At 37.9% G+C, this 24,199-nt stretch overlaps 15 protein-coding genes across 15 annotated transcripts; 7 read left to right on the forward strand and 8 right to left on the reverse strand.

The window, feature by feature from the left end:
• Positions 1-455: 455 nt before the first annotated feature.
• On the forward strand, positions 456-1,094 carry C5L36_0B01940 (uncharacterized protein; the record flags this gene model as incomplete). The annotated part of the gene is made up of 1 exon (XM_029464548.1): positions 456-1,094. One exon carries the CDS (start codon positions 456-458, stop codon positions 1,092-1,094), a length of 639 nt encoding a protein of 212 aa, XP_029320407.1.
• A 104-nt stretch (positions 1,095-1,198) lies between these two features.
• Positions 1,199-2,494, reverse strand: C5L36_0B01950 (uncharacterized protein; the record flags this gene model as incomplete). The annotated part of the gene is made up of 1 exon (XM_029464549.1): positions 1,199-2,494. The coding sequence occupies one exon, from the start codon at positions 2,492-2,494 to the stop codon at positions 1,199-1,201; it is 1,296 nt and encodes a 431-aa protein (XP_029320408.1).
• A 319-nt stretch (positions 2,495-2,813) lies between these two features.
• Positions 2,814-4,328, forward strand: C5L36_0B01960 (uncharacterized protein; the record flags this gene model as incomplete). The annotated part of the gene is made up of 1 exon (XM_029464550.1): positions 2,814-4,328. One exon carries the CDS (start codon positions 2,814-2,816, stop codon positions 4,326-4,328), a length of 1,515 nt encoding a protein of 504 aa, XP_029320409.1.
• Positions 4,329-4,495: 167 nt separating this feature from the next.
• On the forward strand, positions 4,496-5,395 carry C5L36_0B01970 (uncharacterized protein; the record flags this gene model as incomplete). The annotated part of the gene is made up of 1 exon (XM_029464551.1): positions 4,496-5,395. One exon carries the CDS (start codon positions 4,496-4,498, stop codon positions 5,393-5,395), a length of 900 nt encoding a protein of 299 aa, XP_029320410.1.
• A 147-nt stretch (positions 5,396-5,542) lies between these two features.
• Positions 5,543-6,010, reverse strand: C5L36_0B01980 (uncharacterized protein; the record flags this gene model as incomplete). The annotated part of the gene is made up of 1 exon (XM_029464552.1): positions 5,543-6,010. The coding sequence occupies one exon, from the start codon at positions 6,008-6,010 to the stop codon at positions 5,543-5,545; it is 468 nt and encodes a 155-aa protein (XP_029320411.1).
• Positions 6,011-6,442: 432 nt separating this feature from the next.
• Positions 6,443-6,787, forward strand: C5L36_0B01990 (uncharacterized protein; the record flags this gene model as incomplete). Its single annotated transcript, XM_029464553.1, has 1 exon — positions 6,443-6,787. One exon carries the CDS (start codon positions 6,443-6,445, stop codon positions 6,785-6,787), a length of 345 nt encoding a protein of 114 aa, XP_029320412.1.
• A 266-nt stretch (positions 6,788-7,053) lies between these two features.
• Positions 7,054-8,559, reverse strand: C5L36_0B02000 (uncharacterized protein; the record flags this gene model as incomplete). Its single annotated transcript, XM_029464554.1, has 1 exon — positions 7,054-8,559. One exon carries the CDS (start codon positions 8,557-8,559, stop codon positions 7,054-7,056), a length of 1,506 nt encoding a protein of 501 aa, XP_029320413.1.
• A 1,464-nt stretch (positions 8,560-10,023) lies between these two features.
• Positions 10,024-12,921, reverse strand: C5L36_0B02010 (uncharacterized protein; the record flags this gene model as incomplete). Its single annotated transcript, XM_029464555.1, has 1 exon — positions 10,024-12,921. The coding sequence occupies one exon, from the start codon at positions 12,919-12,921 to the stop codon at positions 10,024-10,026; it is 2,898 nt and encodes a 965-aa protein (XP_029320414.1).
• A 676-nt stretch (positions 12,922-13,597) lies between these two features.
• Positions 13,598-15,490, reverse strand: C5L36_0B02020 (uncharacterized protein; the record flags this gene model as incomplete). Its single annotated transcript, XM_029464556.1, has 1 exon — positions 13,598-15,490. One exon carries the CDS (start codon positions 15,488-15,490, stop codon positions 13,598-13,600), a length of 1,893 nt encoding a protein of 630 aa, XP_029320415.1.
• A 664-nt stretch (positions 15,491-16,154) lies between these two features.
• On the forward strand, positions 16,155-17,486 carry C5L36_0B02030 (uncharacterized protein; the record flags this gene model as incomplete). Its single annotated transcript, XM_029464557.1, has 1 exon — positions 16,155-17,486. One exon carries the CDS (start codon positions 16,155-16,157, stop codon positions 17,484-17,486), a length of 1,332 nt encoding a protein of 443 aa, XP_029320416.1.
• Positions 17,487-17,632: 146 nt separating this feature from the next.
• C5L36_0B02040 (uncharacterized protein) lies at positions 17,633-18,539 on the reverse strand (the record flags this gene model as incomplete). The annotated part of the gene is made up of 2 exons (XM_029464558.1): positions 17,633-18,053; positions 18,520-18,539. The coding sequence occupies 2 exons, from the start codon at positions 18,537-18,539 to the stop codon at positions 17,633-17,635; spliced, it is 441 nt and encodes a 146-aa protein (XP_029320417.1).
• A 641-nt stretch (positions 18,540-19,180) lies between these two features.
• On the reverse strand, positions 19,181-20,097 carry C5L36_0B02050 (uncharacterized protein; the record flags this gene model as incomplete). The annotated part of the gene is made up of 2 exons (XM_029464559.1): positions 19,181-19,629; positions 19,986-20,097. 2 exons carry the CDS (start codon positions 20,095-20,097, stop codon positions 19,181-19,183), a joined length of 561 nt encoding a protein of 186 aa, XP_029320418.1.
• Positions 20,098-20,455: 358 nt separating this feature from the next.
• C5L36_0B02060 (uncharacterized protein) lies at positions 20,456-21,067 on the forward strand (the record flags this gene model as incomplete). Its single annotated transcript, XM_029464560.1, has 1 exon — positions 20,456-21,067. One exon carries the CDS (start codon positions 20,456-20,458, stop codon positions 21,065-21,067), a length of 612 nt encoding a protein of 203 aa, XP_029320419.1.
• Positions 21,068-21,175: 108 nt separating this feature from the next.
• On the reverse strand, positions 21,176-22,036 carry C5L36_0B02070 (uncharacterized protein; the record flags this gene model as incomplete). Its single annotated transcript, XM_029464561.1, has 1 exon — positions 21,176-22,036. The coding sequence occupies one exon, from the start codon at positions 22,034-22,036 to the stop codon at positions 21,176-21,178; it is 861 nt and encodes a 286-aa protein (XP_029320420.1).
• Positions 22,037-22,235: 199 nt separating this feature from the next.
• On the forward strand, positions 22,236-24,197 carry C5L36_0B02080 (uncharacterized protein; the record flags this gene model as incomplete). Its single annotated transcript, XM_029464562.1, has 1 exon — positions 22,236-24,197. One exon carries the CDS (start codon positions 22,236-22,238, stop codon positions 24,195-24,197), a length of 1,962 nt encoding a protein of 653 aa, XP_029320421.1.
• Positions 24,198-24,199: the final 2 nt, after the last annotated feature.

A 24,199-nucleotide genomic window follows, 5' to 3' on the forward strand; every position in this document is an offset into this window, starting at 1 on the left:
CTCCCTCGATTGCCGAACGGGTGTAGATGATGTGCACATTGGATACGTTCTTGTTTGACGATTCATCGTCGTTGTAAATAGCACCCTCAACATGGGAATGGACGGTGTTTGCCGTCCTTCTCATTAGAGAGCCACTTGTGTATGCAAGCGATGTGGCAACAAGTGTTCCTGCCAGTAAGCCCTGTGTGAAACCCATATCGCTTAGAGACTATTAGTCAATTAAGATCCAGTCGTTTCCCAGTGTAACAGTTATCTGTAACCTTCAAGAGAACGACAATATACCTTGTTTTCTCTTATGCATGTGAATTACCCGGTTTCCGCGACCTCCAGTTTCTTGTATTTTTTTTTTTTTTCATGCTACCTGTTTTGTTCATGATTAATTTCAGCTAATATCAACAGGGTGATGAATATAGGTGATGTGAGCAAGAGAGAGGGAATAGAGCACTTCAACGAACATGACTCTCGGAAGAAACTCTAAACAACTCAAGCATACCATCAGAAACTTAGTTTCATCGTTGGTGATGCACGAGCATGTGACAACCACTCCAGCAAAGGCTAAAATTGCAGCCAATTATATTGAGAACCTCATTTTGAAGTCAAAGAAACATCAATCCTCAGAGAAGGCAAGTGCCCAATGGAGACATCTTCTATACGGGAAACTATACAATCAGGATATTACTGTAGACAAAGTTATCACTGAGTTTGTCCAACGATACCAGAACAGATCGTCTGGATTCACCAGACAACTCAAATTAGAGCCTAGGTTCGGTGACAATGCACCACAGGTTGCGCTGGAAATGGTTGACAACGAATCCAGAGAAATGGCGTTTTGGTATTTGGCGAAAACCGTTGCTAGATTGGAACTACAGGGGTTGGCGTTAGACCCACTAACAAAGAAAAATGTAGATAAACTAACGGTTGGTAAAGTCAACGGGCCTGAGAAATTCAGGGAAGTTGTCCAAATCTGCAAAGACAATTTCTTCAACGACGAAGATGCGAAGCATGAGCTGGAAACCTCCAAACCAAGATTTAAGTCCAACACCAACGGCTTCAATAGACAAACTACAAATTTCGAATTTGTTCCAAGAGAATAAAGAATGGAAAAAGTAAATTGCTTGTAGATATTACTTAAATTTACTTTACCTATTTATATGTGTGTATATAGTTGAAAAGACCAAGAAAATATATAATTCCCCACCTAGAAGTCCTTACCAAACGCGTTATTGAGTAATTGTGTGGACTTGAATGATAAAGCTTTGGTTCTTTCGTAAATATCAAAATACTTACTTTCCTTTTCACCCTTCAATGACAGCTTACCATTGTTATTGCTGAAATCTCCTGAAATTTCATTAATAATGTCTTGAGATAGATTTGGTAGGAAGTGTACTTTAAGTTGTTCAATATCTAGCTCTCCATAGATTTTCAAAACATTCTTTACAACAAGAGTATAGATGTTCTTCATCATCAAAGCCTTGTCCAATTTGCTCAAAAAGAAGTCTGTTTCTAACAAGATCTCGATATTACTGACCGTTTCAGATATGTTGTCCAAGTTGAACTTGATGAACAAAGTATCAATTAGCTGGGTGAATGGATCTTGGAATTCGTAGGATTCGATATTGACTGCCTTGATCAAATCCTTCAATCTCCTATAGTCTCTTGTGTACAAAACTGATGAAATGATGTACCTTAAAATCCAAGGACATGAAGCTTCAATTGTTGATAAATATGAGGAAGAAATGAAAATTTCATTTAGTTGCAGTAATTGGTTGGCTAGCTGGTCTTGAGTGCTATTTTTGTTGCTGTTAAAGAATAAAAACAATGAGTTATAGATCAACCAGTTTCTTAGTTTGACTTGTTCCAATGGCGAACCTTCGTAATTTCTATTGTCTGTAACCTCCCTTAAGTTGTTCATTTCATTCTTGGCTTCAATTATATCACCACTTAAAATGTCACTGACAAACTTACCACATGTGGCACTTAAGATTTTCTCAGAATCACTGGATAATAGCTTGAAGTTGTTCAATAAATCACTTGACATCACATAATCACCTCTATTGTATTGCAACTTACCAAACTCGTAGAGTTCCATGATTTTAGAATCATCAATACCGTAACCCTTGATCAACTCTCTATTGGATGCCTTGTCTTGCTTCAAATTGTCTTGGATCTCCTTACTACATAATGTAGAAAGCGTTTTCTTTGTAGACTCGTTCAACGGAATGAGTCTCTCATGGACCTTTTGTTCTCTTTCGTTGATCTCAGCGAGCTCTTTCGCATCTCCCTTTAGATTGGCGTGCAACTCCTTGAGAACATCAAACATGTAGGTGTCCTTCAACACCTGCATTTCCAATTGATCGATTTTTTCTTCACCGTATATCTTAACTAAAGAATCCAATACTTGGCAAAATAAATGTCTATCGAGAAACTCAACAAGCTTCCCAGAGACATCGTATTTTTTTGCAACCTCAACTTGTTGTGGAGTTAGTTGGCTCATCGTACTTGGTCCGTAAACTTCTATGATATGACCTTCTCCAAGTCATAAATAAATCTTAAACACTGCCTCCAATTTAAAAATTCCTTGAAAAAAACATGAAAATTTGCCCAACTGAAAATTTGGCAACAAAAAAAAACAGAGAAAATGCGAAATCATTGAAAAAATTGCGAGAAATTGATTATTTCGTGCAAGTCCATCGAATTGCGTTTATCTTGATTTGAATCTTCTAATAATGGTCGATAGGATCCTCAATTCTTTCCCCCCTTCTAGGCTCAACGCCAAACCAATCGCCCCATTTTAAACAAAGGCCCATCCGGCAATGGAGAACCAACATCATCTCTTACACAACACGAGACACTCTGTGTCCATTGATTTGGACACGTTGAAAAGCAATACTCCCTCAACAATTTATACAAATACACCATCCCCGGTGCTATCCCAACCAAGTCCATATTTGCCAAGTTCAAATATAATTGATCAATCTCAGGCCACTGCTTTAGCACAAGCACAGGCGCAGGCACAAGCCCATTTGCAGGCGCAGGCACAGGCAGCTGCACAAGCCCAGGCAGTTGCACAAGCACAAGCACAAGCAGCAGCTCAAATGCAAGCTCAAATGCAAGCCCAATTGCAAGCCCAAGCTCAGGCCCAAGCCCAGGCCCAGCTGCAAGCTCAGGTCCAATATCAGCAGCAGCAGCAACAACAACAACAACAACAACAACAGCCTGATAGCATTCAATTGACTACAGAAGAACAAAAACAATTGGAATATTTACAAAGAATGCCATCATATCAAGCTATTATTCAGCCAAACTATCACCTTTTAAAGCTCAAATATGGGAATAAATCATTGTTGCCTCAAAGGGATACTATATCTAAGGGTAAATATTCCTTGAAGGATTTCCAAATAATGAGGACACTAGGTACCGGTTCCTTCGGACGTGTCCATTTAGTCAGAAGCATCCATAATCATAGATATTATGCAATCAAGGTACTAAAGAAACAGCAGGTTATTAAGATGAAACAAGTTGAACATACAAACGATGAACGTAGAATGCTTAAATTGGTTGAACACCCATTTTTAATTAGAATGTGGGGTACCTTCCAGGATTCCAAAAATTTATTCATGGTTATGGATTACATTGAAGGTGGTGAATTGTTTTCATTGTTGAGAAAATCTCAAAGATTCCCAAACCCGGTTGCCAAATTCTATGCTGCAGAAGTTATCCTGTCATTAGAGTACTTACACTCTCATAATATAATCTACAGAGATTTAAAACCTGAAAATATCTTGCTCGATAGAAACGGACACATCAAGCTAACGGATTTCGGATTTGCAAAAGAGGTTCAAACAGTCACTTGGACATTATGTGGTACACCGGACTACATTGCACCCGAAGTTATTACTACAAAGCCTTACAATAAATCGGTTGATTGGTGGTCATTGGGGATTTTGATATTTGAAATGTTGGCAGGTTTCACCCCCTTCTATGATCAAACCCCAATGAAAACCTACGAAAAGATTCTTGCCTGCAAGGTCCATTATCCCTCCCACTTCCATCCAGATGTTGTTGATCTGCTAACTAAGCTAATTACTCCTGATTTGACCAGAAGATTGGGTAATTTACAGAACGGTCCGGAAGATATTCGTAATCATCGATGGTTTTCTGAGGTTATTTGGGAGAAGCTATTGTTGAAAGATATTGAAACTCCTTATGAACCTCCAATTACTGCAGGTGTAGGTGACACCAGTTTATTTGACCATTATCCAGAGGAACAGCTGGATTATGGAATTGTCTGTGATGATCCCTATGCTAAGTATTTTAATGATTTTTAAGATTATTAAACTCTTTTGGAAAAAAAAAAGGATTATACCATTTCATTTTTTCGCTTATTATAAAGTCTATAGTTCCTATTGATTCTCATCTCCAAATATCCCAGTTCTTCGATTGTGTTGGCCCTCACGGGCCCTTCATCAGAGCCTCACTCTATTTGCTAGCTACAATGACAATTGCACATTCTAGCTCAACGATTTGTAGAATACGCCTTTGCCCGCAATTAGAGAGAGATCATGCTGCAGATTCCGAAAAATTACATCAAGAAACTATTATCAATAATAGAAAAGTAAACATGAAGTGTGAGAGTCCGTATAGCGCCAAGAGTACGCTTGATACCGAGAGTCCAACTGATGATAACGAGGGTTTAATCTGTAAACATAGTAGCCCATTTTCATGGTTGTTTTGCAGACCTAAGAACGAAAAACAAAAGAAAAGCTCCTCAAGTGACGAAGAAAAAAGTGGTAGCAAGTTTGTACTATTGTCACCGTACTTCAAAAACGAGTTGTTGGATAAATTAGACTTTTGTATCGATGAAGTAAAGGCCATGGACAATATAGACCCAAAATATGTTACTGGATCATTGGTTATTCTTTGTAAATCATTGAGGAAGATATATATTGATTCTCAAAAGCAACATATAATCAAGAAAAACAACAACTTGAAATATGCACAAAATTTGGAGAATTGGGAAATAGCCATCTCTTCAATTCAGATATTTATTGATGGTTTAAAAGAAAGCAAAACTTCTTTATCAACACGAGGGGCTATACAAAAGAAGGAAAAAGGAGTTGCTGAAAAATTAGCTAGTGATACCAGCATAGAAAATGAGAAGACAAATCCTAGAATATCACCTAGTCTAAGAGACAAGCTACTCATCCATGAAGGAACTTATTTGTCGAGTAAGAACAATTCAGGCGACCTTTCCTCTGGAGTACCATATAGAACATACCAAATGCCATTTCATCGTTCGCCATACAATTACTCAAAACGCACTGAAAATGAAGATTCCATTTTGATGGACATCAATAACCGATTACAGAATGCTTCAGATTTAGATTGGCTTTAAAGTTAAGCAAGAGAAAAAGAAAGGTTGGTACTATCAACCCTTGTTACTTCCCACATTCTATGGGTTTGAAAATTTTTTTTTTTTGGTAAAATTTATATACTTCATATATATACAAGTAATGAATGAAATCTTTAATCACAACATAAATTATTCTAGAGAAACCTTTGCACCTAAATCTTCTAAAGTTTTCTTGATCTTTTCAGCATCTTCCTTGGCAACGTTTTCCTTTAACACCTTTGGAGCAGCTTCAACGAATTTCTTGGAATCAACAAGTGATAATCCCAACAAACCCTTAACTTCTTTGATGATCTTAGCCTTTGTCTTTGCATCGAAACTCTCTAACTTGATGTTGAAAATGGTCTTTTCAGCAGGTGCTGGAGCAGCATCTTCACCTTCACCTTCAGCGGCAGCTGGTGCAGCAGCTGGTGCAGCAACACCACCAACAGGGAATGCCATGTCTGGGATATCTAGTTGAGTTTTCAAAGCCTTGATTAATGCAGAAGTTTCAACCAAAGTCAAGCTTGAAATTGAGTCGACAATTGACTGGATTTTTGGATCAACAGGTGCAGATGCCTTTTCAGCAGCTGCTTCACTGGAGTTGAATCTGACCATCATAGATGGAGCTGTTCTCAATACACCAGAGACATTTGCAGAGGATGCAACTCGGAGAGAGGATTGGAAACAGTTCTTAATGCGTACATGTTGATAGGTCAAGTGGGGTGGTGTTACCTATTGCGTCTAATGCAGGAACCCCAAAGCCATTGAGTTACCTGAAAAGTTGTCTATGTCGTTCATCAACACCTCTTTTTTTTCTACACGCTTGTTTCTCGACGCTGGTCTTTACGCATAACCACCATGGCCCTTTCCTCCATACTCATAATGTGCACGCCTGTTATGCTTTCTCGCGAGGGTGAAATTTTAAAATGGAGAAAGTTATTGCAGACATGAAAACCACGTTCCAGCAAACATTGAAGAAAGTAGAAGGAGGATTGGGTTTGGAGACTGTACGCTGGAAGAGGGGGATAACTACTGGGCCACTAAGAAAGAATGTCATTTAAGTTTTGTGCAGAATGTAACAATATGCTTTACCCGAAGGAAGACAAGGTGAACCGTCGATTACTCTACCAATGTCGAAACTGTTCGTACTCTGAGCTGGCGGATTCACCTAGAGTGTACAGACACGAATTGATCACCAGCATTGGTGAGACCGCTGGTGTTACCGATGATATTGGAAGTGATCCTAAGCTACCTAGAAGTGATAGAATCTGTCCAAGATGCCATAATAACGAATGTGTCTTTTTCCAGAGTCAACAAAGAAGAAAGGATACATCAATGGTTTTATTCTATGTTTGTTTAGAATGTAAAAATGTCTTTAAAAGTGATGAATCTTGACGGGCGTTACAATGTATCGCTTTTATTTATTTATTTTTCTCTCGTAATAAAAGCCTAGTGTTATCTTTTTATACCTCGTATGTATTTTTATATATGTATTAGTACAACTTAACCATTTAAAAGGAAAAAAAAGAAAGCAAGAGACACAAAGGAGTTAGAAAAGAGTGAAAGAAAAAAACGAGAGTAAATGTTATTATTAGCATAGATAAATGTAAAGAGCAAGAAAAAAAAATAAAACGTGGAAATGTCACGAAATAAGGCAGATACTAGGCGCCTGAGTCTAGGTTTCGGATACTTGGCAAACTGATGTTTCGATCATGGGCGGATTTTATCAGTGGTCCAAGAGATGCATTTGAAAATTGGTATCTTGGAACCTTGAAATGTGGAGATGTAAAGGTATTGCTTTTAGCATAGTTATTCAAGTACATGTTATTACTAGCCAAGTTGATGTCGTTGATGTCGTTGATGTCGTTGATGTCGTTGATACTGTTGCTGCTGCTTCGGCTGCTAGTGTTGCTATTTTCGAGATTGCCATTAATAACATTATTCTCAATGTTGTTATTAGTATTGAACAATTGGAAAGATTGTCTTTGAGATACTCTGCCCATTTTTTGGTGTGGTAACGGTAGGGGTAATGGTAGAGGAAAGCTCCCTGAATTGGAGTCGGTGATTTCATTGATTGATTTATTCAAGACGCACCAGACATCCTTTAAGATTTTTTCTTTTGAAACATTGGGTATATTACCAACCTGTTGGAAGGTTTTCAAAGTATCTTCAATTTGTCTAACTTGGTTATTCAATGAGTTATCTGGCAATGAGATGGGAGGGAGTTTAACCTTTACATGTGTATTTTCATTTAATATTGAAGGTATGAGACTATTATGATAGGGTTTGCAAGTCAGAGAAGTTGACGATAAAGCATTTGAGGGGTCAATGGCAAAGGCTCGAGGTACTGGCAAATGGTCTTTATGTTTCAAACTTTTCGGCTTAGTAACCCGATGATTTGATTTTTTCTGGTCAATTATCGACAATTTGGACTTAATATCAGCTATATTGACGTCCAAACTGGAAATAGGGTGATTATGAGAATCATTGACTATAACCAATGTCCAGTGTTTGGATCGAATGGAATAGTTGGCCCTGATTCTAAAGGGGCAAACCTTCTTTTTCCGCTGCCTAGCTGCTCTCTCATGGGATTTGCAGTTATTTTTCTCCAGTGGCTTCTTGTCCGAATACTTGCATTTGAAGACAATCTTTGTATCATCTGATCTCTCAATTACAATATGGATCCCCATGGAGGCCAGGTTTCTCTGTAACCATGGCTTAATGTCTGCCTTGTTGGTGAAATGGCGATTTTCCAACTTCAACTTTGTCATGCTGTTGGAACAATGTACCTTATTTTCTCTCCCCTCACTCGATAGAATCAATGGTGAAGTAGGGGAGCAGGGAGCCGAATTTGTGGAGCAACACGAGGAGGACGCTTGTGATGGCACTTGTGATGAAGCTTGTGATGACGCTTGTGATGGCACTTGTGATGGCACTTGTGATGGCACTTGTGATGGCACTTGTGATGACGCTTGTGATGACGACTTGTGCATCATAATGGTATCCTTGATGGGACAATACGAAGTTGTATACATTCCCCTATCAGGGGCATCACAGGATTGTACTCCATGCGACATTCCATCTTCAAATTCAGATCCAAAGTTACTTGGTGAAGCTTCACACCTCATTGAAGGATTCTTGTGTAACCCCGAGTCGGAGTGCGTCATAATTAGACGAAAAAAGAAAACTAATGTATGACGGTGTTAAAAGGGGGTGCGCGATTAGGGGGGTGCAACACTTGTAAGCGTTCCAATTTTTCTTTCTTCTTCAACCACTTGAATCTGTTTCCTTAACGGGTCTTAACGCCTGTGTCTAAAGTCCGTGGAAAGTAAAAAAAAAAAATCAAAATCTCTTCTTTTAGAGGGTCTCGCGTTCTTGTATTTCCTATTCACTGGTTTGGCTGTTACAACCCACCTTCTTATTTGACAAAACTAGTATTTCAATCTTTTTCTAGAATTTTGCCTCCTCTATCCAGAAACGGTATATTTTTCCAGACTGTTGTACAAGGAGAGAGAAAAAAAAACAAAACCGAAACCGGGAAACTGTGCAGAGAGGAAAAAATAACTTTGTAAATGGGGCCGAATTTGATATGTATCTGAATCCGAGTATAGGGTACTCTGTAAAACAAGTGAGCACAAAACGGACGGGTAACTAGGGAGAGGATCTAGAAATAGTGGCACCTCTATATATATATATATATATATACAACTGTATCTATATACCCCCTCCAACCATTAAATGAAAAGGGAGGAGAGGGGGTGCCTCTCTCTTTATACGTGTTTTTCCCCCCCACCACTCGCAGGGTGTCGGAGTGTCAAATTTGTCCTTCTCAATAGTAAAGTTTATCTATAAAATACACACTCCAATGGCTGGAAATGCCCCGAACGGGGGTGTGCACGCGCTCGTCGGAGTCCGATGACTAAAAGGAGATGGAAAAGGGGGGGAAGGGAAGGGAAGAATCGGTTACTATAATATGAACTCTTGGACGCCGCTGCGTGTGGGCGGCGCGCACCGGTGCGGGAAGACTTGTGCGTAACTGGGGCAAAGTCTTCGGAGTGCGGAGAAAAACCACCCATGTGGTTTGCGGAGTCCGACACATCGGCTTAAGTTGCCATGTCCCGGTTGCCGGACTCCGGTCTGAAATGCAGTTCCCTTTCCCCGCAGGTTGAACCCTCTTATTATCTATGTAGATGGAGTTTCTATCCGTATCGGAGTCGTTTGGATATCTTTAATCGGGTCAATGCACATTAGTTAAGCAGTAAAATGTATAATTGGGGAGCGAGCACGTGATCGCCCGGGGAATGAGACACAGTTGCCTATTCGGGACGTCTCTATAGCTCATGTTCCATGGGGGGGGTGCAAATATCGAGGTTGAAAAACTTAACCGTTGAACAACTTAAACGCTGCAGAAGTTAAACATTGAACAATCTAAACATTGAACACCGTATGCATTGAACAATCTAAACATTGAACAATCTAAACATTAAACACCGAATACATTGAACAATCTAAACATTAAACACCGAATACATTAGGAGAAGGAAAAATAAGAGATGGTGGAAGGAGTTGGAAAAGAGGATGGTTCACTCCTCCCCCTACCTCTTTCTTCATTTCCATGTTCTATATAATCACTACTTCCGACGTCTCTTACTAGGACGTGCATTTTTCTCACGACGCTTTTGCTTAACCTCACGTTGTTTACGAATATGTTCACTGTCACGTAGTTCTTGACGACCACTACCTTTACCAATAAATCCCTTAACAGGAACGCCTCGCTCAACTGCCTTCTTGACCTTCTCCATCTGTTTCTCGTAATCATCACGTCCCTTCTTGGGCATCTTTGGCGCCTTCTCGTTATGGTGCTTGAACTTGCCACCAATTCTAGATCCATTCAAGTTGCTGTTGAACTTATTGCCAATCCCACCTTGACTCTTCTCCAATGCTCCAACCTTAATGTTCCCCACCTTGTGCTTCTCCTTCCATTCGTCAAACTTGCCCGACCTAAAAGACGCCGGAATCCGTTGCCCACTCTCAGATATAATGAACTTTCGGTCATCTTGCTTCCGCACAAACTTGTTCTTCTCCCAGACAACCTTTGGCGCCTGCTTACTAATGGCCAACTTCTCGTCCTCCGCATCGATATCAAATGCAGCCTTGTTGGCCTCACTAATGAAGTTGCCCCCAGAATTGCTGCCCTCATTAATAGACATTTGTTGATCCTGAATAACGTTTCTTGGGGCATAGTAGGATAAGAAAAAATTGGGATCCTTGTATGTCTTCTTCTTGCTCTTGGACATGTTCAATACTTCATCTCCATCTTCAAACTCCTTGATCAACTCCTCCTCATTCACTCCAAACCCAACTTCTCCCTCCTTCTCATCTTCCTCCTTCATCAGCTCATCCTCTAAATTATGTGATAGTCCAAGTAACCGCTCCTTCTCTAATAAGGCTCTCCGCTCCCTCATTCTCTCCTGTACTGGCGCAATTTGCTTCCGTCTCTTGTTCATCAACTCAACTAGGTTGTCGTCCTTCTTACCAATCTCAAAGACAGTCTCCTTGTGTATTCTGTTCTGTAACTTCGCCAAAAACTTGTCCTTCTCTAATTCCAAGTTTTGACCAAATATTACATTTTGATCATCCCATCCAACACTTATTAACTCCTTACTTCTACGGACACTTTCTTGTGATGCCGGCTGTCTCGACCTCATGTACAACTTCTCAGCCTTATCACAGACACCCTTCAAATTCTTGATATCATAGTTATGTCTCAATATAGTCTCATACAAATCTTCCATGGTCTCAACTTGAATTCTTGGAATACTACCCAAAACAATCCTCTTCGTGTATGGTACTTTGGGCTCAACATATCCTTCGTCGGTGCCTCTTGTCTCAATCCATTTGTTCCTTAAGATTTCATTCTTCTTCTCTTGCATCTTAGTTAATAGAATTTTACGTCCGAGGAATATCTCCAGGTCCAATAAATATGGCAGCTCACCTTCTCCAATTATGGAATAGGCCCAACCTTTGTTACCAGCTCTAGCTGTTCTACCAACTCTGTGAATAAAAACCTTACTTGATGAAGGTAATGTATAGTTAATCACATATGCCAAAACTGGAATATCAATACCACGTGCAGCAACATCAGTGACAACCATCACCGAACTTAACCCAAGTCGGAAGTTCTGCAATTGTTGCCTTCTTGCATGTTGATCAAGTGAACCATAGATATACGAAACCGCATAGTTTGCAGCCTTAAGTATATTCGTAATATATTCAACATGATGACGTGTTGGCACAAAGATTATAGTGGAGTATTCACTTGGTAACTCGTTCGCCTTTGGAAATCTGATCTTCTTCTTCTTTCTCTGCGGTTGGTTCTTTTTCCTATTCTCATTCTCTGAATCACTATCTGAATCATTGAATGTATTGTTTGCATGGTTCAATTTATCCAATTGCTCCTTAGTTGCTGTCGGCATTTTAATTACATCCTGCAATATAGATAACAGATTTGCTTCTCTTTCGTTTTTCTTTGTTGAGAAAAAACACATCTCTAGTTGGTCAGAGACTTTGGTTTCTGCATCTAACCTGACTAAAACAGGATTGATCAAACCAGCTTTAGCAAAGTCAACTAAGTTTCTAGGTAATGTAGCTGAAAATAGCATACTCTGCCTTTTCTCTGGTAAACTAGCTAATAGTTCATTCAATTGCTCAGCAAACCCCATTTCAAACAATCTATCGGCTTCATCATAGATCATATACTCAATACTTGATAGATCTAGTCTCATCTCGACTTTCAAATGTAAGAAACGACCAGGTGTTGCAATCACAACATCTGGATTGTTAACCATTGCCCCAAATTGGTCCTCCAATGAATCACCACCAATCAATAGCAAACTTCTCAAATCACTGCCTCTACTAAATTCTTTGAATTCTTTGTGAGTTTGTGTGGCCAATTCTCTTGATGGCGATAGAATAATTGCACGAATACCAATCTTTGCGCTATGTGTTTTCAATTTCTCGATTAAAGGTAATAAAAAAGCGGCAGTTTTACCAGAACCCGTACGGGCCATACCAACAACATCACGATTCTGCATCAATAAAGGAATGGTTTTCCGCTGAATTGGGGTGGGTTGACGATAACCTTTCTTAGAAATATTAGACAATACTAATTTGGATAATCCAAATGAGGCAAAGGATCCATTTTTGGCTTTATTGGCATTGGACAATTCCTGTTGGATGAAGAACATATCTTCCTCGTGTTCAGCTTTATCCTTATTGTTGTCATCTAATTCCAATGATGGGAAGTCTAGTTTAGTCAAAAGCTGCTTCTTTTGTTTTTCTTGTTGCTTTTGTTTCTTCTTGTTTCTGCTTGATTCCTCTTCATCTTCACTTTCAGACTCTGATGATAGAATTTCATCCTGAATTTCACCATTTTCGACCTCGTCATCTGAATCATCAGACGATGGATCTTCAACGTTTGGAACCAATGACGATAAAATATCAATCTCCTCTTCGTCACTTGATGACATTGCTAAATTTCTTACCCTTACTTCTGCTCTTGGTTTGTCCTAAATAAATTCACAATGATGGAAAATTTTTTCTTGTGTAAACCAGAAGAGTAAATTTTCATGCATGTGTAAAATAATTTTTTTTTCCGTTTTGTTGCGCTTTAAATCTTGTGAAGTTCATAGAGTTTCAAGGAGGGCTCAGTAAAAATTCCTTGTTTCTTTGTAAATTCTTCATAAAAAAGAAACAAATAATATATTCCTAATAAATAGTAACCAATGATAGCTGTATTGGATATCCGGTACTAACTGTGATTTTTTTTTTTGCCTTACACTTTAAGATAACCTACAATTTGTATACTAGCCAATTCGTTTTAACGTTACTTTATGAGATATTATTTTTTTAGTATTTTCTAATAGCATAAAGTTTTTTTTATCTTTAAAGCTATAGGCTTTAAACATGCTTCTTCTGAGGATATACTGTGAAGGAAGGCAATATTATCGTATGAACGTTTAACTAAAGCAATTCTGGTATGGATACAATTCCAACAAAAAAAAAGCTCATTTACAACGTAACCGAATGTCATGGCATTAACTTCTTTCAAACGTTTGCCTATTTTGAACAAATAATTGAGTATAGAAAAAAAATCATCCAATTAAATACGAATCACTAAGACTTACAGGTTTTTATATAGCCATATCATCTACGGTATGGATGATAGTTATTATTTCTTCTACCACTTCTGCCACCTCTTCTCCTGCTTCCACCACCACCACTGCCACCACCTCCACTTCTTCTATCATTATATCTTGATCCTCCACTACCGCTTCCACGTCTTTCCCTCAATTTCTTTGGACCAGATGGTAGGTTGGTTCTGTCATCTTCACCGTCAAATTCATCGTCATCATCATCATAGCGTCTGCCCCCTCTACGGTCATCTCTACGGTTGTAGCCACCTCGTCTATCATCTCTATAATCATCCCTGTAATCATCGTTACCGTCATTATAAGAGCCATGTTCCTGTGGATTTGGAACATTATCATCATCACCACCCTGGCCTTGGTTACCATTGTTACTAGAATACATGTTTAATTGTGCATCTTGGGAAGTTGGCGACATATGTTGTTGTGGCTGGTGTTGTTGTTGTTGCTGCTGCTGTTGCATTTGCATCCAATATTGTTGCATTTGTTGCATTTGCTGCATTTGTTGCCAATATTGCATATTATTGAAACCGCCTGGAGCACCTGCATTGAATCCCATTGGACCACCCATCGGACTGCCATACTGGTTATTTTGATTATACGAGGTATTATCCACAGATCTACCTTGGTTTTTGAGATGTTGGGTTCTTGGTTCAGCTTTCTTAATTTCCATCTTCTTACCACGGAACATCACATAGTTGTACTTTGTGACTCTGTCAACAGCTTCTTGGGAATCATAAGTAACAAAACCATAACCTCTTGATTTACCAGTATCCTTATTTATCATTAACTGAGAGTCGATAATAGTACCAAATTTTTCAAAGAAACTTCTGAACTCTTCGGGCGTCACGTCTGCTGCAATTCCACCAACAAAAACTTTACCCACTTTCTCTTGTTCATCTTTGGGAATTGCCCTCTTTGGATCAATCAATTTACCATCAAGAATATGCTTTTCCTTCATAACAGCATCAACACTACTGCTGGATGCAAATGTTAGGAAGGCAAATCCTCTAGATTTCCCGGTATTGTTATCTCTCATAACATTCAGCTCTAAAACTTCACCATATTGACTGAAATACTGCTTCAACCTCTCCTCATCAGTTTCCCAATTCAAACCACCAATAAATAGTTTACCTAAGTCTTTATTGGACATATCTGCCTTAACTTTATCAGTAATATCCTTAGGTGCCTCGATTTCAGTAGCATCAGGAATGTGTTCTTGCTGCGTTTGATTAGTTTGTGCTTCTGGCACTGGTGGTGAATTTGTTGGAATAGGAACGCCAGGAACGCCAGGAACGCCAGGAACACCAGGAACGCCAGGAACACCAGGAACACCAGGCATAACCTGTCCTGGATACTGTGGATATTGTGGGAATTGACCCATCATTGGGGGGATCATCATAGCTTGCATCGAAGCCGGGGATCCTTGCGCATTTTGGCCTTGTGTTACAGCAGCTTGCATTGCTTGATACTGTTGCATTTGCTGGTAATATTCCATAGGATTTTGACCAGGTTGCATAACAGGCATTTGCATCATAGGTTGCATTTGCATATGTGTAGTGTTAGCATCTACTTGAGATGGCTGATGGTCAGTGCCGGACTCTGAAGTTTGTGCTTCAGAATTGGAAGAAGGATTACCGACTAATGCAGAATTGACACCCTCTGCATTAGCAGATACCTCCTCATTTTTGGAAGACGAAGAGATTGTTGGCGGTGCAACACTGTCTTGAACTGTGTGGGAGGATTCTTGTGTTTCTTTTCTTGTTTGCACTTCCTGAGGCTGTTCTTGCTGCTGTTGCTGCTCCGTTACAGTTGGAGCATTGGTTGATACTTTGGTATCTTCAGCATAAACATCATCAAATAAAGCTTCGTCGTCTTCAAAGTTGGACATGTTTAGTGGTTATCACTGTGAATTCTTATATGGTCAATAAGCAATACGAGTAGGAAAAAACCACTATAGATAGTATAAAGCTAACTAATTGTAATAATCTATGTAGTGAAATATATGTACTTTGGATTTGTATTCAAATAATTAATTCGTTAGTAAGGAACAATTAATCAATCAAATATCTGGGCTAGGAAAATATCTATAAAACTATAACTATGAATTTGCCTAATTGAGATATATAGTTTACAATTGAATAAAGAGTTGTCTAATTTATAGTTGTTTTTCTAATCCTTTTCTGTTTTATTTTTTTTTTTTTGGATATTTGCTGATTTTATGGATAATATAAAGCTTTGGTATATACTCGATAAAATGAGTTAACCTATAGAAATATATAGAACTGCCTCGTTAGTTGAAATTTGTCAAAGACAAAAAAACTATTGGGAGCCGTTAAAGTTTTGCCGTTGAGTAATTTGCGGCGGATACCTCGCCTTTTATGTGATTTTTTTTTCTCAGGGGATTTGTCGAAATCCAAAATTGGTTTCCATTTTGTTTTATATGAAAATATTCATTTTTTCATTTTATTTTTTTAAGTTAAATTATTTCAAACCCAAAGATTTTATTCTTCATAAACGTTGGACGAACACGAACATTAAACATATACAAACCAATGGTGAAAGAGTATCTGATATTTTTAGCTCAAACTCATACTAGTTTCAGGAAAGCCGAACTAGAATCCCTAGCTGACTTACATAATATTGAAGTAGATCTTTCAGAGCATAATGAAGAAAATCCGTTTGTTATCGTTAAACTGAAAAATGATGAAGAGGCATTCAAATTGATTGACCGGGCAATATTGGCCAAAAGTATTTATGAATTATGGGGTCATGGTGAATCATTTGATCAATTGCATAGAGATGTTAAAAAGAAGATGGATTTTCTAAGGGGTCCATACATGGATAATACAGCATTTAAGTTTGAGAATTTGACATTTCAGGGCGGTAAGAAAACAAGAGAACAGCAAATCAGGCTCTATGAACAATTTGCCTATTTAGAGTTCAAGGGTAAAATCAAAATGAAAAATCCTGATCAAGTTTTTACTATCCTTGAGCAATATTCACTAGGTACAGATTTATATCCGCTGGAGTATCCTGATCATGTATACTTTGGAAGGCTAGTGAATGTGAGCGCAAGGACAAGAGGAGCTGTCGAGAAATATGAAATTAAGAAAAGGCCATATTTTGGCACAACTTCATTTGATGCCGAATTATCGTTGTTTACCTGTAACATGGGGCAAGTAAAAAAGAACCAGTTAGTATATGATCCTTTCGTGGGAACAGGATCTTTTCTCGTTGCAGCTTCTGAATTTGGTGGCATAACAATTGGTTCAGAGATTGAGTTTTTAACTTTGAAAGGAAAGGGACCAAAGAGACGATTAAAGGATAATTTCGATTATTATAAGAAACCTCTGCATTTTTGTGATGCATTGTGTATGGATTTTACTAATAATGCTTTTAGGGATGATTTAATGTTTGGATCAATTATCTGTGACCCACCATATGGTGTGAGAGAAGGCGTGAAAGTATGTGGATCATCAGATGATAAAGTTGGTCGTGAGAAAATTGTAATTGATGGGCAATTAGCTTATCTCAGAAAAGATTATATTCAACCAAAGAAGGCATATTCATTAGACCTATTATTAGATGATTTACTGGATTTTTCGGCCAAAAGATTAGAGACAGGATCAAGATTGTGTTTTTGGATGCCTGTTGCTAATGACGAAGACATTCCGACCATGATCCCACAACATGAAAATTTGGAATTAATCTATGAATTAGTTCAAGATTTCCATAAATGGTCCAGGAGACTCCTTGTTTATGTTAAAAGAGACGGAAACTATAAGGGGAAAACATTGAAAAGCGAACATAGGGAAGGTACTAATAATTTCAGGGATCGTTATTTTCATAAATTTTCGAGAGATAGTAAGCTTACACAGAATTAGCCAAAGTGCTCATAGTTAGTTTTTGCATAATTTCAACATGTATAAATTTACCGAAATATTAAAAAGAGGGGGGTAGATTAGCTATTTAAACAAACAAATTTAGGTTTATAGATTTATATACGATTTTAATTGGAGATAGTACACAATTATTCGTCATCTTCTGCTTCAAGAGTTTGTGCAGCAATACGATCTAAATCTCTTTGACCGTTTTCGGAGATCTTTCTACCACCATTTGCAGCAAGTTCTAAAACACCAATCTTTTCTAAAGCTTGGACAACTCTTCTGTTGACGGAACCGGAAGCATCAACATGCTTACCTGGTCTTGGACCTCTGTTCTTGGAACCACCGTAAACCTTGTTCAATTTACCGATACCAACGTGCTTTCTTAAGTAGATGTGTCTTGCAACAGAAGCAGCTCTCTTGTAGAACCAACCTTCTGCATCTTGAGGTGGTAATTCGTTACCTGCGGAAGTCTTAACTAATTCAACGTAGGAAGGAACTTCTAACTTACCTTGTCTTTGCAAGAATTGTGCGTAAGCGTTGATGAATTCGTGTGCAGAAACGTCTCTATATTATTCAAGTTGGAAGGCGGAAGAGTTAGTATATTGTTTCTGAGAACTAGTTGGGGTATATCAACATGGATTTGAGAATGCTAATCGATTGGTTGGCTAAGATTCAATTGCTGCTTTATAAGTTGATCTATAGGCAAACTGAAAAGTAAAAAGGTCTTCACCCTATTCATGAGAAAAAATCATACTCATTTTGTACTATCTAAATGTGTAATTTACATGGAAATGAAAACAAGATGGATCTCCAATAACTATAGCTTTTGATCAAAATCAAATTCAGCACTTTGTTTCTGATGTTTATAGCTAATCTATTGTAAACCGTTATTCTTTTATTGAACGACAAAATGCGTTCTCTATTGATAAAAAATATAATCATTACTATAATCGAGCTAGATTTAAAGGTCTTCATCCTCTTCAGTCCATTTTGACGCTTACCTATTGAGTCTAGTTAAAGATGTACATACCTAACAGTAACACCTGGCATGATTGTTGTGATTTGAAAGTTTCGAAAGATCAATACGGTAGATGCCAATCTCCTTTGCGGTGGTTTATAATCTTGTTATTCACAAATTTTTCATATACAATACCACCATTGCCAACGAGCGCTGGGAAGTCGCCAAGGGGGTCCGACAAACTGGCGGCCTTGCCATGCAGAAAAAACTGGCATCCTTCGCGCAGCTTGCGGTTCCCGGGGGTGTATAGATACACCTGACACCGCACAGTAATGCTTACAAAGCGAAGTGAATTCGAGAGAGAAATCATTGTGGAAGACAGTCACGCTTTTTTATTTGAAAGTGAACATGATTATGAAAAATGAGAAAAGTTTCCCAATAAGGAAATTTGGCATTTATACTTACATGAAGGGGCAGGCAGTTTTACACCATATAGCTAAAAACAACCTTATACTACAAGCTATGACTACAATGAGTGGCGGTTTTACTGCTAAACTCCTAAGGCATAATACTTCTGAAACAACTATAAACCATTTCTTGTATCGCTGAATTATTGTTTAGAAAATATTTAACATCAGTACAGATTACTAGACAATTGTAGAATATATATCTATACATTGAAAAAAGTAAAATAAGAATAAAGGTGGTACTCAAAGGACTAAGCACTAGTTGATTAGACCTTGAAACCTCTAGATCTTCTTCTACCTCTTGCTCTTTCAAACTTTCTACCCTTAGATTGGACCTTTGGAGCCTTACCCTTGTGTGGACCGAAACCAAAGTGTCTGACAGCTTCTCTGGAGTTTCTTGGACCTCTCAAGATTAAGGTGTTCTTACCAGTTGGAGCTCTTAAAGCTAATTCATCTAAAGTGATAGCTTCACCACCGTTCTTTAAGATGGTTGCCTTTGCACTCTTGGTGAACTTTAATGCTGCAACAGTAGCCTTTGGGAAAGAGTGAAGTCTGACATCATCAGTAACGGTACCAACAACAACGACAATCTTGTTTGCATTGACTTCTGGCTTTAAAGCTCTTGCAATTCTGGAAACAGAGACTGGTGGCTTGTTAATCTTGGACAAGAATAATTGTCTCAAGACAACCTTGTTGAAAGCAGCATCAGTTCTACCTATAGTAATTTAAATGCCAAGGAGGAAACATAATGTTAGTACTTGCCATAATCGAAAGGAAAGTTGAGGCAAATAATGACATTCATCATCAACAACAACCTTTCTTTCTTTTAATTCTGCTCTATAATCGCACCTATCATTCCCACCTAGGAACTCAAGCACTTGCAGAATCAGTTGGACCAAACAAATGTTGGTCTCAACAACGGTACACTAAAAAAAGAATACCACAATGGAATTCAGGAGAAGGAATCACCCAATCTCTTCAAACCCACTAAACCATAGTAGATTATAGATAGCAAGAATCAAAAGAAACTAAAATAACGGAAACACCCATATGAATTAGATTAATACGTACGTGCTAAGAAGGAGTATAATCTTGCAAGGGATGCTAAGTAGACGTTGTCAGACTTTGGTGCAGATCTGTGACTGGACTTTTCGTGTGGCTTCTTGAAGTGATCTCTACCCATGGTAACTGTTTTCTTGTCGATAGAAGTAAAGAAAAAAGAAGCCTCTAAACTAGTTGAAGAGAAAAAAAAATAGTTACAAGTAATATCTATACCTGACCAGCTCCCACGCGACACTGTGAATTTTCAGTTTTCACTTAAAAGGTTTTTTTTTCTCAGTCCGGCCCCGCTCTACAATTTTTTTCGTCGTACTTAATTCGCAATGAGGGTTTCTCTTGCTCTCCAGAGCACGTGATGGACACTAAAGCCCTGTTTTACCCAATTTGTTCGCTACATGAATTTAGATGTAAGTTGATGGTTGAATAGTATAGTTTTCAACTATTGCAAAAGTTCCATATCTCTGGACACCAGGGCAATTATCATGTCATCTACAATTACCGATCGTTTGAAGACAGGCGAGACGAATCCACGTGGTATTCCGGAAGCCAAATTTATTGAAAACATTGAAGATTTCATTAATCCTAGAACATGCACGGATGCAGACGTCAGTAACTTTCTGAATGAATTACAAATGAGGTTAGAACAATATAAGTTTATGGAGGAGAGCAAGAGATCTTCATTGGCCAACTTGGATACGAAAATTCCGGATATAACAAATACTCTCAACATGTGTGAATTTTTAAAGCAAAGGTCTACAGAAATTGGAAGAGATGAACTTGATAACGAACAAAAAACAATAAGTGTTGATTATCAATTGAATGATACTATCTACGCAACTGCTAATATAGAACCTGAAAGCTGTAAATCTGTTTCTCTTTGGTTGGGTGCCAATGTCATGTTGGAGTATCCCATCGATGAGGCTATAGATATGTTATCTGAGAGATTAACTTCTACTAAACATTCCAAAGAAATAACATTGGAAGATTTAGAATTTTTGAGAGCAAATATCACTACCATGGAAGTTAATTTAGCTCGTGTTTACAATTGGGATGTTCAGCGTAGAAAGTCAGCTGCTCAGTCTGAGGATAAATAATCGGTTTACAAAACTACTTACTATTCTCAGATGTTCTGCTCAATTAGATGAGGTAATAGAGAAAAAAGAAGCAATCCAACATAAAAAGATATAATACAAGATTGAAATTTATCTGGTGAAGGTATGAAGAACTTCTTGCCCAATAGAGCGCACAGGTGTATCATTATCCTCGACACTTGGGCTTCGTTCATTTTCTTCATCTAAATCAAGAGCAGATGCGTTGTGATTACTATCAACTCCATTGTATGTAGTGTTATTTCTCCCTTCTCTAGCAAAGCTCTTTTCATGTGTAATTTTAAAGTAGATTGGATCTAGAAATCCCAATGACGTGTCTGTTAATGGCAATAAGTTTTGAAAATAAAGAATACCGATGAAGTACCCTATGCTTGAGACAATTAATGAAGATACGCCTTCCGTTAAGGATAAAATTCCAAATAGAAAATGAACAGGAAAAGCGTCCGATAAGGGTAAGATTGCACCATCTCCAAAGATTCGCAAGCTCGTGGCGTTGGTAAAATCAAATTCGGCAACATATGTTTCCGGTATAAAGCGAGAGAATGGATAATATAGCCCGAATAATATTCCAAATGGTCCTGATGGAATGAATATGTCAAAATCAAAGGTGAAGAACAAAAAGAAACTAAGAAATGTCACAATAAGTAAATTATAGGAATAGAGTAGAACCAATATTTTAAACATTTTCAAACTTCCGTATAGTCTTTCCAACCCTTTCAATCGTAGCAAAATTAACACAGAAGCTAATGTTATCTCTGATTGATTCTGGAATTGCAATTGCAAGATTAGAAGTCTCCAAAACTGATTCCATTTACTAATAAATGGATCCCAGGCAAATAAGAAAAAAGGCTTCCATCCCATTACGGAAAAAAATAACGGCAACCCTATTATGGAGATGGTTAGTGAAGACATCACAGGCTGCAGCTTGAATCCCTTGGGTAAGATTGACGACATATTGATGAGTGGTATGCAAAATTTTAGTTGTGTAAGACTTTGGTTGCTCTGAACAAGATCGAATCTATGGAGCAGTGTCTCACATAATTAATTGAAAATGGTGATCGCTACAATTCTGATATCTGCAATGTGCACCCGTTTACTCACAAGCCTTTTTTTTTGAATTGTGCAGCTAAAGCCCACAACTCCTTTGACAACCATGAGTAGTTTGGATAAGAAGTTCGGTAACCAAGGGAGGCACTTGCTACAGCTTGAATACGATACTATCAATCGGAAAAGAGAGTTTCCAATTCCTACAGAATTAGATTATTTATTCCATGATATTGAACATTGTAATTCGTTTGAGACACCACCCGATAAAATCATTTCATACTTAGTGAATTATTATCCAAAGTTAAAAAATAAAGAGAATGTTGAGTTATTGACTAAGGTCTTTTTGAAATGCCCTGTTTTTTTTCAATCCTTCCATTCGGTTACATTGAATAATAGCTCGAAGATAGTTAACGCCTTTCACTTCATTTTATATGAAAAGTTCAAAATTACAAACCCAACTGTAAGCTTTATCGACTTTCAATCGTCAATTTATACAGCTATGCTTGCAACTCTTCAGGATGATCCTACATCGTATTGGAAAATATTACCTGTTTTGGCTGGTTGTATTTCTTCGGTCAAGTCTATGAATATGTATAATTCCACCCCGGAGTATAACAATGTTATCAAAAAATTGAACCACTTATTTTGCCATATGTTCAGTGATCTTTACATTCATTTGAATATTACTCCATTGCCATTAGAGATAAGTTATTCTTACTTAATCATTCTTTGTGCTGCTCAGGAGAATATGAGCGATGCTTTCTATCGGAAATTACTAAATACTAATCCAACGTTGTTATCGGTGGTTACTTCTTTGATATTTTACTCGACTGAAGGTTTAAAAGAAGGTTCTGTATTATTTTCACCAAATACTTACAACAGCTTGGTACAAAAATCCCCTGTTATAAGAAACATGAATAGATTGGTCTTTCTTTACGGAAGGTTATGTAGAGGTATGCCTCAAACAACCAACTCACTCTATCAAATATATATGTCTCTTGGTTGCATTGTTTCGTTTTGCTTGAATATCTCTAATGAAGAATTGGAGAATTTATTGCACGATACCAAATGGGATTTAGCAAAGTACACCTTTTTTTCAATCGTCATAGTTTTTGAGCATTCTACTGCAGCAATAATTTCAGGCAAACACGGCATCAACAAATGGTCTTCGGACATTGCAACTCAAGTTCTATTTTGTTTTTTCCAGCTATCGTTTATTCTTGATCAAATTGGAACAGGAGGTTTTGACTCCTATAACTTTGCTTTCAGTTCAGCAACTAGTTTCTTAAATGAAAACGATCATGAAGCAGCTAATTCTCTCGCTCAGTCGATGTTGAATAATCTACCATCTACGAAAACCCAACTATCTGGGAATGGGACTTCCAAATTGAATTTTTTCCTCAGGACGGTGGAAGTTCTACTCCCATCATTGAAAGAGTCTTTCAAGAAAATGGTGTTATTTCCTCTGATAGATAGAGTTATGTTTAATGGCGCACCATCAAGTATAGAATTTTGTCACTCAATTATGATTAAACGTTTAGGCATGTCCTCCGCAGAAGAAATATCGAAACTGCAAGATATAATATATCCGTACTTTGGACAAGTTCTTATACAATTTCCTAAGGTTCTATCGTTGTCTCAAACTACGCTAATCGTCGAAACCTGCGGGGGAGTACTACCACCGGGAACCTCACATTTTAAAGCCGTTTTGTTTGATCTAGTTAAATTTCAGATTTCAATGTCAGGGTATTCACCTTTACCAGCAAGATCAGTTCAGCAGAATGGGAAAACCATTACTATCCCAGAAAAGCTACATACAAGGAAGTCGGGACTTGTGTCTTTTCTTATAATTATGCTAAGATTTGTAGAAGTGGATGAGCTTATTTTGAGATTGAATGAGGTAAAGAAAGAGATAGATATGCTAGTAGGAGAACGAGATATTTATAAGCTATATGATATTTTATGGGAAACGATACTTGTCATTAATAAATTTGACACACAGGTTGGACAAATGGCTATATCATGGTGGTACGAAACAGTAAACAGTGGACAGGTTCCAAAATTATAAAA

This window comes from Pichia kudriavzevii, chromosome 2 (genome assembly GCF_003054445.1).
Source record: "Pichia kudriavzevii chromosome 2, complete sequence".
NCBI classification, from domain to species: Eukaryota; Fungi; Ascomycota; class Pichiomycetes; order Pichiales; family Pichiaceae; genus Pichia; species Pichia kudriavzevii.